Here is a 15,000-nt window from a genome sequence, read left to right on the forward strand (position 1 = left end):
TGAGGACAGGTGAGGTTGTTTATTAAACTCGGTCATTTTTGTCATCTTGTCTTCTTCATTACATCTATTGCAGCCGGTGATTTATTCCATCACTTTGGCTGGTGATTCATATCACTGCTCATTAGCGCCACCTAGTGGATCATGGCAGTAAATGTATATTACAATTCTTTGCATTCCTCACATTCCAATTAAAGTCATAGGCTTGTAAATCATGTGACCGGTGCAGATGAAATATCCCTCTAATGTTCTCCCAACCTTGTCATTTTGGTGATTGAGAACAATAATGCAAACAATATATTATCAAAAATGCATCAAGTTGTGCGGATGACTCTGTACGGAGTCTGTTTCTTCTCCAAAAAAACATCAAAATAAGATGAATCCCATCACAGATCATGGGAAACAAGATGTGCACAGGAAAAGAAGAGTTTAACGTCAAATCAGCCCCATCTGAAAAGTGGATTAATCCCCCCCTCCTCCAATGGCTTTTATCTCAACACAATGCACGTTACTGAGCAAGCAGGGACATAGAAAGTTCTCTCTAGGCCGCGCTGAGGAAAGTGTCACTTCTTATTATTCTGTTCCACGTCTTCAGATGGCTTGACTGACTCTCTAGTGAAATCAGATGTCTAGTCTTCGGTACGCCTTAGCATTATAATTGTTTCAATCCATGGGGTAGAAAGTGGAGAAAGGTGTGTACATGCCCTGGATATATGGATAAAGGGCCGCAAACTGCGTTCCTACTAATTATAAGTTGGTAGAGATGCTCCCTGGAAAAAAAAAAAGGATGTAAATTATTACAATACCAGGTTTTGCTACCTCATCTGAAAGCCCCATGATGTAGGAAAAGAGATCCAAATCCAATGATGCATGACTTAAGGCCGCTTTACATGCTGCGATATCGCTAGCGAGATCGCTAGCGTGCGTACCTGCTCCCATCGGTTGTGCGTCACGGGCAAATCGCTGCCCGTGGCGCACAACATCGCTCGGACCTGCCACACTACTTACCTGCCTAGCGACATCGCTGTGACCGGCGAACCGCCTCCTTTCTAAGGAACTAAGCGGTCACCCAATAGAAGCGGAGAGGCGGAGATGAGCGAGATGACCATCCAGCCCACCTCCTTCCTTCCTCATTGCTGGTGGAACGCAGGTAAGGTGAGTTTCCTCGTTCCTGCGGTGTCACACATAGCGATGTGTGCTGCCGCAGGAACGACGAACAACATCGTAACTGTAGCAGCAACGATATTTGGGAACTGGACAGCATGTCAACGAGCAACGATAAGGTGAGTATTTTTGCATGTTAGCGGTTCCTCGTACGTCACACGCAACGACGTCGCTAACGAGGCCAGATGTGCGTCACGAATTCCGTGACCCCCAACGACATCGCGTTAGCGATGTCGTGTGTAAAGCGGCCTTTAGATTACTGGCTGCAGTGGTTCTGACACAGAGCTCTAAGTTGTGGTACAGCTCAAAAAGCTGCCCCTACCCCCACTACAGCTCTGTACATTGTCTGTAGCAACATAATATAGGAAAAGAGATGCTAAATCCAACGATGTATGACTTGGATTACTGGCTGCAGCGGTTCTGACACAGAGTTCTAAGATGTAGCAGAGGTCAAAAAGCTGCCCTCCCCAAACCACAGCTCTTTGTGTACATTGTTTATAGCAGCACAATATAGGGAAAAAGTTACTGAATCCAACGATGTATGACTTAGATTACTGGCTGTAGGGGTTCTATCACAGAGTTCTAAGATGTAGCAGTGCTCAGAAAGCTGAACCCGCCCACACCAAAGCTCTCTGTGTACATTGTCTATAGACAGTGAGCTGCTATTCAGAGTAGATAGTATGGGCGGACCAAGTCTTCCATGCACTGTAGTCCAGGCTGTGATTCTCTCTTGGTGATAAAACTTTCATTGTATGAATACAACAGCACACAGCCTAATAAGTGACACATCCCTGAATTCAGTATTTTAACTTCTACATCTTGTTGTTCTCAGATTACATAGCAAAAACTTGCTGACAGATTCCCTTTATTCCTTTAAGGCCTCATCCAGAAAATAGTGTTTAAAAAAATGGTACGAGTGTCATCAGTGTTTTTTGATGTGAGTTTAATCAGTGTTTGGTCAGTTTTTACCATCAGTGATTTTGATGTATGGATAAATAAATGACAAAGCTTCTTATCTTCATTGTAATGTTAATCCCTGACAGCACACGGACTGCACACTGATGCCATCTGTCCATGATTTTCACGGCCCATATTAGTACTTTTCATCATTAAAGGGAATCTGTCTGTAAGATCACCCCTATGTATTTATGGGCATATAGGTCATTAGAAGCTGAATAAAATGATACCTTGATATCTGCGGATCTGACGTCTAATTCCAGATAAATCCACATTTTTTTAAAAAGCTGTTAGGATCTATGGGTCTGACATAGATCTCCATGAGAAGCTGCCTCCAGAGCTTATTGTAAATGGAAGGGGGTGTTACTATTGTTAGACATGTAGACCAGGAGAACAGACTGTCAGTCATTACATGTCTCACACTGGTAACGCCTGCTTTTATTTACAATAACATCTGGAGGCAGGTTCTCAGGGAAATCTATGTCCGACCCATAAATCTTAACAGCTTTTTAAGACAAATGTTGATTTCTCTGGAATAATACATTGGATCACAGATCTTAAGAGCTCATTCACATATTAAGAGAAATGTAGATTTATCTAGAATAAGACACTGGATCGCAAATATCAAGGTATCATTTTATTCAACGTTCTATGGCCTGCATGACGATATAGTCAGCTCAGGAGAGTTGATCCTTCTGACAGATTCCCTTTAGCAAGTCTTGACTGGGGATATAAGCCAAAACAGAGACCCCTCCAAAAGAAGAGACCGCCCCCAGCAACACACAGGGTTCTAGAAGAAAAATGTTTTTCATTGTGTAGAATTAGAGCAATGCTCCCATGGGAAGAAAGTATGCAAAATAGCTCTCCTCAATGAGAAAAAGCTCTCTCTCAAATACCATCAATAGGAATTAGCAAATATATATATAAACTTGCGGTCTATATACACACACACACTCACCTAAGACTTGACTATTGACATAGGCCAAAAGGAAAAGACACAAAGTGAAGGCTCCTGGTTGGCTGGACAATAGCCTTTGACGTAGGTCTAGAATGGTAATGTTTCTCCTTGTAGACACCATCAACTGATGTACATAGTTTAGTATCCGAGGTATATATACATAAAAATTTAAATATAAAACTTGCCCTTATATACACACACACACCCAAGCCTTGACTATTGATATAAGCCAAAAGAAAAAGACCACCATCTGCACAAAGTGTGGAACAGGTTCCTGGTTGACTGTACAAGGGCTTTTCATGTAGGTCTAGACACATAATGTTTTTCCTTGAGGACACCATCAACTGATGTAGGTAGTCTAGTATCCAAGGTATATACGGTATATATATATATATATATATATATATATATATAGATAGATATATATACAGTACAGACCAAACGCTTGGACACACCTTCTCATTCATAGAGTTTTCTTTATTTTCAGAACTCTGAAAATTGTAGATTCACATTGAAGGCATCAAAACTATGAATTAAAACATGTGGAATGAAATACTTAAAAAAGTGTGAAACATCTGAAAATATGTCTTATATTCTAGGTTCTTCAAAGTAGCCACCTTTTGCTTTCATTACTACTTTGCACACTCTTGGCATTCTCTTGATGAGCTTTAAGAGGTAGTCACCGGAAATGGTTTTCCAACAGTCTTGAAGGAGTTCCCAGAGATGCTTAGCACTTGTTGGGGCCCTTTTGCCTTCACTCTGCGGTCCAGCTCACCCCAAACCATCTCGATTGGGTTCAGGTCTGGTGACTGTGGAGGCCAGGTCATCTGGCGTAGCACTCCATCACTCTCCTTCTTAGTCAAATAGCCCTTACACAGCCTGGAGGTGTGTTTGGGGTCATTGTCATGTTGAAAAATTAATGATGGTCCAACTAAACGCAAACTAGATGGAATAGCACGCCGCTGCAAGATGCTGTAGTAGCCATGCTGGTTCTGTATGCCTTCAATTTTTAATACATCCCCAACAGTGTCACCAGCAAAGCACCCCCACACCATCACACCTCCTCCTCCATGCTTCACGGTGGGAACCAGCCATGTAGAGTCCATCCGTTCACCTTCTCTACAAAGACATGGTGGTTGGATCCAAAGATCTCAAATTTGGGCTCATCAGACCAAAGCACAGATTTCCACTGGTCTAATGTCCATTCCTTGTGTTCTTTAGCCCAAACAAGTCTCTTCTGCTTGTTGCCTGTCCTTAGCAGTGGTTTCCTAGCAGCTATTTTACCATGAAGGCCTGCTGCACAAAGTCTCCTCTTAACAGTTGTTCTAGAGATGAGAAGGTGTGTCCAAACTTTTGCAGTAGTAGCAAGAAGGATTTGCGGGGCACTACTTTCACTGAGGACTGTCCACATCAAACAATCAGCAGCTAGTTGTGGAAAGCACACACGGTGCTATTGATCTCTGCTGCGACCAGAGGAGACTTCCAGGTCGGACTATACTGAATACAGCTGCGGGGTGCTTGTTCCAAAAGCATCAGAGCATAGAACATTAAGCAAAGGAAGAAAAAAGGAACGGCACTCACCGGTAATTGCTGTGAAGTGTTCAGATTTATTTCACGGTCAGAGGATACATGCTTCGGCGTTACAGGGAGGGAATGAGGATGGTTAGCACAAAAAGACTACGGCCGTTTCGCCCCTGTAGGTGGGGCTTCAACGGGTCTTACGGTAAGACCCATTGAAGCCCCACCTACAGGGGCGAAACGGCCGTTCGGTAGTCGTAGTCCGTAGTCCGGTGAGTGCCGTTCCTTTTTTCTTCCTTTGCTTAATGTGTCCAAACTTTTGTTCTGTACTGTACACACACACACACACACACATATATATATATATATATATATATATACATGTCTCGGATACTAGACTACCTACATACACCCAAGCCTTGATGATTGCTATAAGCCAAAAGACAAAGACCCCCATCTACACAAAGTTAGAGCAGGTACCTGGTTGGCTGGTCGAGGGCCTTTCATGTAGGTTTAGATGGGTAATCTTACTCCTTGTGGACATCATCAACTGATGTAGGTAGTCTAGTATTCGAGGAAAGGTTCCCTATGAAATATTATATGCAAATTATCTCTCCTCCAGTGGTCAGAGCTAAGTGAAGATGACTTGCTGCTTCACCTCCAGATTCAGGAACCTTGTTTTTTCTTATTTTGTTGTATTGTGACGCCACAATATAAAGCTAATGTCTGGAGTCTAGTTGACCCAATTCCAGTGACTATGGGACAGTTCACATGGGATGAGCCGGTGCCACCACTCTGCCGTGTCAGGCCTACTACTTATAGGCGTTAGATGTGGAGGCCTTGCTTCTGGTGGTAGTGATAATAATGTCATTCATGGCTTTTCTGATTAGCATTTATTGTTGCAAGCGGACAAGCAGAAAATGTGAAATTGGTAAGTCATGAATAGCTCGACACAGCTCGGGAGCCTTGTAATGGTGCCCGCAGTGTTGTGTGGGGTGGGCACTCGGAGCAGGCTGTCCAGATGGCAGCCTGCATATAGCAAAGCTGCAGGTTTTTGTCCCTGATGATAAGAGGAGGGAAGATTCACTGAAGCATATGCAATCACCCTCGCATTTTAACAAAACTAACTCGCCATCAGTCACAACCCAGAGTGGCTGACATTAAAACAATGGCTTTTCAATAAAATGTTAAGAGAGCTTGTGCAATGAATTTAGTCGAATTTAAATACCGCCATCTATTTAGCCTGGAAGAATCACACAGTGCACACACCAGTCAGTATGCAGCACAGTCTGTTCACTTAATACGGCCGCGGAGAAGGGAGGCTGAGGAGACAATCCGACTTTATTTCATAGACTGTTTACAATTCATCAGTTTTCTATGCAAAGCCACCTGTTCACTTAACTGATAGAATCATTTATACACCACTAACATGGCAAGATTGAAGCCTGTGTATATTTGCTGGTAGTCCATTCCTCGCCGTGTGTATATAGATGGTGGCATTATTCAGCTCAAATATTTGCATTCTATTATATATGTACATTAGTTATAGAGAAGTTGAAGACATAGCCTTCTGGAGATTGCACAAGTTTGTGCCTTGTCAGCAGATTACATCTATTATACTGTATTGTATCTCTGTAGATTGGGTACAGGACACTTTTTACCTTTTCTAAACTACATAGTTTATTAGCTTATAGGACATTTTTTTTTTATATCTGGCTATCTTATTGATTAATATAGTTTGTTATTTAATGTTTAGGTTCATTTTTGCTTATTTTTTTATTACTTGCTAACTTATTGTATAGTCTGGTAGTTTGTGTACAGGACAGTACTACTGGCTAACACAATATGATATAGTTTAGATAGAGGATATTTTTTTACTATTAACATAATTTGATTTTGTAGTTTAGATATAGAATAGTTTTTACTTTTTTTTACTACTAAGACAATATTATATCATAGTTTAGATATGGGATCGTTTTTTACCTTTTTTACTACTAATACAATACTATAGTTTACATAGCATAGTTTTTACCTTTTTTACTACTACCGTAACACAATAGTATATTATAGTTTAGATATAATGGATGGCTTTACTTTTTTTTTCTGCTAACACAATATTATAGTATATAGTTTATTAGTTTAGGTACAACTTAGGTTAATCTTGTTTCACTTTTGGCTAATTTATCATATAGTTTATTAGTTTATGTGTAGGATAGTATTTTTTTTTATATTTACAACTGGCTAATGTATATGGTATAGACCAGTTTTGATATTTTGGATTATTGGGTACCAGGTAGTGGTTTTACACCATGTTTTTTTGCTTTACATTTTTACACTATTAGTTTAGGCATTGGACATTTTATTGTCTTTTATACTTTCAAATAACCTATTATATAGTTTAATAGTTTTTACCTTGGTTTTTTTTACTACTGGCTTACTTATTACATAATTTATCAGTTTAGGACAGTTTTGATCTTTTGTACTACTGACCCGCATATCATATTATATACTTTATATATTTAGGTATAGAACTGAACAGATTTTAGCTGTTTTTACTACTGTCTAATGTGACTGTTTTTATGTTGGTCTACTATTTGCTAACTTATATAGTTTATTAGTTTAGTTATAGGATAGTTTTTAATTTTAATTTTTTTATAGTTTAGTTATAGGATAGTTTTTACTTTGTTTTTTTATAGTTAAGTTATAGGATAGTTTTTACTGTGTTTTTTTATATAGTTTAGTTATAGGATAGTTTTTACTTTGATTTTTTATTTTTACTACTGGCTTACTTATTACATAATTTATCAGTTTAGGACCGTTTTGATCTTTTCTACTACTCGCATACTATATTATATACTTTTTAGACTTAGAAATAGAATTGAACAGATTTTAGCTATTTTTCTACTGTCTAATGTGACTGTTTTTATGTTTGTGTACTATTTGCTAACTTATATAGTTTATTGGCAGTTTTTACTTTTTTTATTACTACTGGTTAAAATTTTGTATTCTATCATACATAGTTGTCTCTCGATCCACAATAAATCTCTCTTTTTTACCTATATTATTTGAGTGCCAGTGTTTTCTTGCTGTTTTAGGTCTGTATCATATCATGTCATATAGTGTATTGGTTTCGGCGCAGTAAAGTTTTTCATTTCTGTTTTTTTACAGAATAACAAAGTACAAGGATTATATTTTTAGGCATGTTAATAATATGTCAATAGATTTCATGCCATGCATAGGGTTTAATTGATTTCTCCACAGCCTTTGACCCACCCATACAGCTCTCCCATTACGTGGGTTTTCCCTGTCAGTGGGATACTTTAGGAAAACACTAATAGCCTCCAGCTAGCTCGAACATTTCAGAAAACCTTGCACAAATTAGAATCTGAAAGCCCTGGGATTGCTTGTACTTTTTTTTTTATGGTGAGATCACTTTCTAATGTAGAAGTCTCAATTGGAAGCCACCAACCAGTCTGAGGTCTATGGGGAGAAAATGTGAACATTAGCAAATCCGCCCATCCAAGCTGGTTTGTCAATAACTCATGAAGCCCACCCTTGGATGAGGGTCTATTGACCATTCATCAATGCTGCTTCTTGGCCGATCATTGAGTGCCGCCTCTTCATTCAGTTTATCAAGTCTTGCACATAGAAAGGCAAGAATAAAAAAAAGCCTTATTCAGCTTTGTTAAAGCCAACAAGAAGTAAAACTTACCATTTGAACCCTTTCTGGCCCTGTTTTTCCCCTGTTAATGCAGCCCTGCTTAGAAGAGCGCCTTTATTCGGTGGGTTAGAGACTATTCTCTGGCTCTGAATAGCTGGTGGCAGGAAAGAGCAGATGTGGTAGGAGTGTATTTGGTCGGGTGTATTGCTTTCAATTAGGATCAATCAGGTGTCAACTTCTTTACAATGCACTCACTTAATACCCACTGTGTGAAGTCATGAATTCTCCATGCATCACAACAGAGCAGCTTATAAGTAGGAGAACATAGCCCGGACCAGAGCAGATCCTTGGAGACTCCTCCTGGTCACTGTCGTCCTCCAGATGCATTTTTACAGTGCGTTAGACCATGTTGGTAAGTTTTGCAGATCCGTCCAGTCTACGATGTCTCGCCTTAGCACTTGGCTTGGGTAGACGCCATAGTAGGATGAGTTCATTAGGATGCTTTTAAGATGTATATCAAAAAGTCTCTTGGTACCTTCTTCCATAGACCCAGTCTTGTGTTTTATCTCCATCCATCCTGGAAATGATGTGCACCTTCTTAACGCCTTACCCTATAAATACATTTTTAAATGATGCAAAGTGTTATTGTAGCTGCGTTACAAGGAATATGTATTCAGGGAGCGCTGCCAAAAAGGTTGAAGTCTGCAACTATTAAATAATGAGGAGGGGAGGAAAAAAAAGTGGAGCTTGCAGCTGGCTGCTGGAGGAAAAAAACTCTGAAGTAGTCTCAGATGCTCAGGCATCCTGTCAAACCCTTCTCTACAACCAGCTTCAAGGTGACAATCCCCAGGGATCCTGCTTCTGTTGACGTGGATCAATTTAAAGTGGCAATTACTCCAGTCAGATAACGACTTTAAAAGCCTTTTTACGCAAGGAAAGGATGCATAATCACGCCGCGGATGGGAGGTGAATTTTAAGTCACTGTGCAAATTTTTTTTTTGTTCATCCAGATTTTCTATTAGAGACGCCGCACTTTAATTGGTTGGGAATGTGTCGTAGATGTAACGCCGGCAAGTGCTACTGTAACCTGGAAGGGAGAGGGTTACTGCCGGTGGGATTGACTGGTTACGCTGGGCATGTTAATGGTGCGTCTCAGTCTTGGGTGCCTGGAGTCTGGATGACCACACTGTGGTCCTGAAGGGGTTAAATAATATGAATTATGAGAAAAAATGCAAATATTTAGCTTTTTTTATACCTTTATGATTAACATTGGCAGAGTTTATTATATTGTTTAACTTATGTGTGCCTTTTTTACTGTAGTTGGGCTTTTTTGCCCTATTAGGATGAATATGGGATAGAGCGCTGCGGAATATGTTGGCGCTATATAAATAAAATATTATTATCATATAGATACGATATCTTGTTTGTATTCTATTGTTATCTGTCATCAGCCACATCCGGTTCAGTAGAGGATGAGTGCAGTTTCTGCCCCCAAATTATATTATGTCGTATATATCCGGTTGTGAAGCTCTGGAAGTATTGATGCCCATAGATGTGACTGATGGCAGCCGCTGCTATATTGTAATAGGAGGACTTTGGGTTGTGCTGCACCAGGTTGCCTACACATACAGTAGTTTTTTTAGAAAAAAACTAAAAACACCTTTTTTTGTAGCCTTTTATGCTGTAAATCAGTAAGGATCTCTGATATTTGCAATGTGTTTTGCCATTTTGCCTTTCTTTTTTTTCTTTTTCTTTCCATGTCTTACGTTTTTGAGTTTTTTGGGGTCAGTGGCTTTTATTTTATCATGTTTTACAATGCTTTTTTTCCATTTTGACATTTATTTCTCCCCAAATCTTACGTTTTTGGCTTATTGGGTCAGTGGCTTTTCTTTTATTAAACGCAGCATCCTATAGACGTGGGGTTTTTTTTTTTACGTAGTTTGTGATAATATTCTCCCATAGTCCTCTATTGTCTTTTTTTTTTCTCTCCGGGGTAGAAAACGCATGTATTGATATATCTGTCAGTGGTGTTTGTGGCTCCGTTGTGATCGAAGAAGATTAATCCCCAAATTACATCATCTATAACTTACGCCCTCTATGGTCTTTTTTTTTCCTCCGCGGTAGAGAATGGATGTGTTGATATATCTTACAGTGGCTTTTGTGGTTCCGTTGTGATCGGAGAAGAATAATCCCAAAATCACGCGGTCTATAACTTACGCCCTCTATGGGTATTTTTTCTTCTCCGGGGTATAAAACTGATGCATTGATTTATCTTACACTTGCGTTTTTTGTTCCATTGTGATCAGAGAAGAATAATCCCTAAATCACGCGATCTATAACTTACGCCCTGTATGTTTTGGGCGTTTTTTTCTACTCCGAGGTAGAAAACGCATGCGTTGATAGATCTTGCAGTGGCATTTTATGTTCCATTGTGATAGGAGAAGAGTAATCCCTAAATCGCGCCGTCTATAACATACGCCCTCTACAGTCTTTTTTTTTCTTCTCTGGGGTAGAAAATCCCTGCGTTGATAGATTTTTCAGTGGCGTTTGTGGTTCTGTTGCGATTGGAGAAGAATAATCCCTAAATCACATCGTCTATAACTTTATGGGACTTGGAATCAAACGTTAAAAATGTGTAAGTGAAAAAATATGAAAGTATTGAGAAAAGCAAAAATAAAGTGTAAAGAAAAACCGCGGCCAAAATTGTTTGTCAAGGAATCCCGAAATCATCTCTCCATTTTTTGTTTGAAAACCGCTACCCAAAATTGTGTGTGAAGGAAGGCCGAAATCAACTCCATTTCTTGGCCCTTTATGGTCTTTTTTTTTTCTTCTCCTGGGTTGAAAACGCCTACGTTGATAGATCTTTCAGTGGCGTTTGTGGTTCCGTTGTGATCGGAGAATAATCCCTAAATCACATTGTCTATAACTTTACGGGATTTGGAATCAAATGCTAAAAATGCGTAATTGCGGGAAAATTAAAATATTGAGAAAAGCAAAAATAAAATGTTAAAAACCCAACAAAAACCACTGCCCAACATTGTGAGTGTGTGTGTGAAGGAAGCCCAAAATCATCTCTCCATTTCTTGCCTGAAAACCGCTGCCCAACATTGTGTGTGTGAAGGAAGCCCGAAATCAGCCCTCCATTTCTTGGCCATCTGTGGTCTTATTTTTTCTTCTCTGGGGTAGAAAACGAATGTGTTAATATATCTTGCAGTGGCGTTTGTGGTTCTGTTGTGATCAGAGAAGAATAATGCCTAAATCATGGCATCTATAACTTACTGGATTTGCAATCAAATGCTAAAAATGTGTAATTGAGAAAAAATTAAAATATTGAAATAAGCAAAAATAAAATGTAAAAAAAAACCAAACAAAAAACACTGCCCAACATTGTGTGTGTGTGTGTGTAAAGGAAGCCCGAAATCAGCTCTCCATTTCTTGGCCCTCTGTGGTCTTTTTTTTCCTTCTCCGATTTAGAAAACGCCTGCGTTGATAGATCTTTCAGTGGCGTTTGGTTCTGTTGTGATCGGAGAAGAATAATCCCTACATCACGTCATCTATAACTTTACGGTATTTGGAATCAAATGCTAAAAATGCGTAACTGATAAAAAATTAAAATATTGAGAAAAGCAAAAATAAAATGTAAAAAACCCAACATAAACCGCTGGCCAATGTTGTGTGTGTGAAGGAAGCCCGAAATCATCTTTCCATTCCTCATCTGAAAACCGCTGCCCAACATTGTGTGTGTGTGTGTGTGAAGGAAGCCCGAAATCATCTCTCAATTCCTCGTCTGAAAACCGTTGCCCAACATTGTGTTTGTGTGAAGGAAGCCCGAAATCATCTCTCCATTCCTCGTCTGTCTCTCCAGAGAGATGTTTCTGTTCAGTAGACGAAGGAGGAAGACAGTCATGGAGGAGGGGACATTTTGTCACTGTTTAAACACATAGATCTCATTAGTTGACTGTATAGGAGGCTTTGGGTAGAAATTGACATCGTCTAATACACTGCCGCATGGAAATGACTATTCAGGAGATGGATGGGGTCTGCAAGAGTTAAGGAACAGATTGTGCCGTCTTGAGCATTGCTGGAATGATGCGGAAGGGACTTCCTGAAGATCTGGAATCTAATAATTGCTCCATCTCCCCTTGACTGAAACATACACTGGCACAGGTACTTTAGAGAGAGGCGGCGAGCGCTGTTCGTGTGCTGCAAAGATGTTCTGCACAGACACTGCTGAGGTTTAGGAAGGGTTATGTTCAAAGAGAGAGTTTGAAGCAGCAGTTATGTTCCTGGGGCTCAGCTTTTCTGTAGAAACCTGAGCTCGCTACATAAGACAGGCTTGTCAGGCGTATGTTTCTCCTATGAGGTAAGGATCTTATACAAAGGACTAAAGAGCCACTGCTGAGAGGAAAATAGCCAGCCTTCCATAAAGCAGCCTAACAAAAGCCTGCAGCTTTATGTATCATGGTGTCCATTAAAGCTTATTAGGGAAGAGTGCACTGAACCCAGAGAGGTTTTGCGTTATTCACTGGAAGGATAAACATTTAAGGGTGTACGAAATTCGCAAGCAGGAGGACATGATTGTTAAGCTTTGAAAAGGCTTCGCAGGAGATACTTTGTTTTCATCTCCTATGGATCAGCATGGAAAAGGTAAAATAGCACAAGCTGTAAATGTTTGGAGACTATCAATCCGCAGTTCCCGGGGGGGGGGGGTAGGACCGCTGTGCCCCTCTTCGGAGTGTGTTTTTACACATACTTCAAGGGCTAACAAAGACGAGGCATTGGATACTTTTGTTGAGTGGGATGAATTGGCCTATTAAGGGGGGAAAAAAAATCATTAAAAAAACAGTTTATTGTGTCTTATCCGAAGGCAGACAAAGAGCGTGTTTACAGGTAATTGGGTGACGGTGTTGGGGGGGGACCTGGAACTGGTTTTGTGACCCGTGTTTAAGTCAGGGGTAATAAAGAAAAGGGTTACTTGATTTTTTCTTTTTTTTTTATTGGACTGCATTATTATGTTCATAATTGTTGTGTAGTGTCTTGTTTTATGCCGTACGACCCTACGGAAGATGACGGCGCTATGTGAATCAATGAGCCCAACGGCGATAACGATCTGTGAATTGTAAGCGGCAGATCGTCCTGTCCTCTCGCCAGAGTCGCTAGATAGAGTGAGACGAGTCAGCAGGAGAGACCTGGGCTTGTGCTAATTTGCACACACATCCCTGTCATTGTTCTGCCTGAAGAGACAGGGCTGGGTTCAAGGCCACATGTGCTCCTGTCATCGTTCACATTTCTGCTCCAAGTGCAATACGGAGTGTCAGCTCTCCATCTGTCTAGCATCATCCCGCCTGCAGCCAGCAGCAGCTTCATGGCCAGGCATCCAGTCCAGGGCTGGAGCCTCTAGACCTGAGAGGAGAGAAGACAAGGGAGCGCTGCTGTCCAGGGCTGGAGCCTCTAGACCTGAGAAAAGACAAGGGAGCGCTTCTGTCCAGGGCTGGCTCTATGCAGGATGCCTGGTAAGTCAGGATGGCTCCTTCACTTCTGTCTTGGATGCTTGTGTGCAGCCTTGGCCGCAGCAGACACAATGCAGAATGGGATTGATCGTTCTAGAATTACTTAGGTGCACATATTTATTCTGTACTTTCTACATACACACATACACATGTACACATATATGCATGTACGCGTATACATATAACGTACCTATACGTGTACATATATGTGTCCATATGTATTCAGATTCGCACTATGTGTATGTGTTATATTGAGGCATAATGCGAAACTCCTTATTTCCACTTGTACAAGTGTATATGTGTGTCTTTTATGTCTTTGCATTTTATGTGTATTGCATATACTTTAGGTTATTTATGTGTTTATATTTGTGAATTGTATGTATTGCATATGCTCTAGCTTTTATGTGTGTTTTATACATGTGTATTGCATATTCGCTAGGTATTATACATGTTTATACATGTGTATGGCATATACTTTAGGTCTTTAACATGTTTATACATGTGTATTGCATATACTCTAGGTTTTATACATGTTTATACATGTGTATTGCATATACTCTAGGTTTTATACATGTTTATACATGTGTATTGCATATACTCTAGGTTTTATACATGTTTATATATGTGTATTGCATATACTCTGGGATTTATATATCTTTTATACATGTGTATGGCATATATGCTAGGTTTTATGTATGTTTATATATGTGTATTGCATATACTTTAGGTTTTATAAGTGTTTATATATGTGTATTGCATATACTCTAGGTTTTATACATGTTTATATATGTGTATTGCATATATTCTAGGATTTATATATCTTTTATACATGTGTATGGCATATATGCTAGGTTTTATATATGTTTCTATATGTGTATTACATATACTTTAGGTTTTATACATCTTTATATATGTGTATTACATATACTTTAGGTTTTATACATCTTTATATATGTGTATTACATATACTTTAGGTTTTATACATGTTTATACATGTGTATTGCATATACTCTAGGTTTTATACATGTTTATACATGTGTATTGCATATACTCTAGGTTTTATACATGTTTATATATGTGTATTGCATATACTCTGGGATTTATATATCTTTTATACATGTGTATGGCATATATGCTAGGTTTTATGTATGTTTATATATGTGTATTGCATATACTTTAGGTTTTATAAGTGTTTATATATGTGTATTGCATATACTCTAGGTTTTATACATGTT

General features: G+C 39.4%; 1 protein-coding gene across 8 annotated transcripts in view; it reads left to right on the forward strand.

The window, feature by feature from the left end:
• The window catches only part of RUNX1T1 (RUNX1 partner transcriptional co-repressor 1), a 220,292-nt gene that overhangs the window by 57,798 nt on the left and 147,494 nt on the right, over positions 1-15,000 (forward strand). For 3 of the 8 annotated variants that reach the window (XM_075353091.1, XM_075353098.1, XM_075353097.1), the window contains exon 1: positions 8,647-8,667. The exons of 1 other annotated variant lie outside the window; for it this stretch is intronic. Coding sequence is in view for 2 of the 7 variants with exons in the window: in XM_075353093.1 (XP_075209208.1) it covers positions 12,884-12,902 (19 nt within the window). In the remaining 5 variants the exon portion in view is untranslated. 4 more of the 8 variants (XM_075353095.1, XM_075353096.1, XM_075353093.1 and 1 more) reach the window with 4 other exon arrangements.

The sequence above is a fragment of the Anomaloglossus baeobatrachus genome, chromosome 6 (genome assembly GCF_048569485.1).
Source record: "Anomaloglossus baeobatrachus isolate aAnoBae1 chromosome 6, aAnoBae1.hap1, whole genome shotgun sequence".
NCBI lineage: Eukaryota > Metazoa > Chordata > Amphibia > Anura > Aromobatidae > Anomaloglossus > Anomaloglossus baeobatrachus.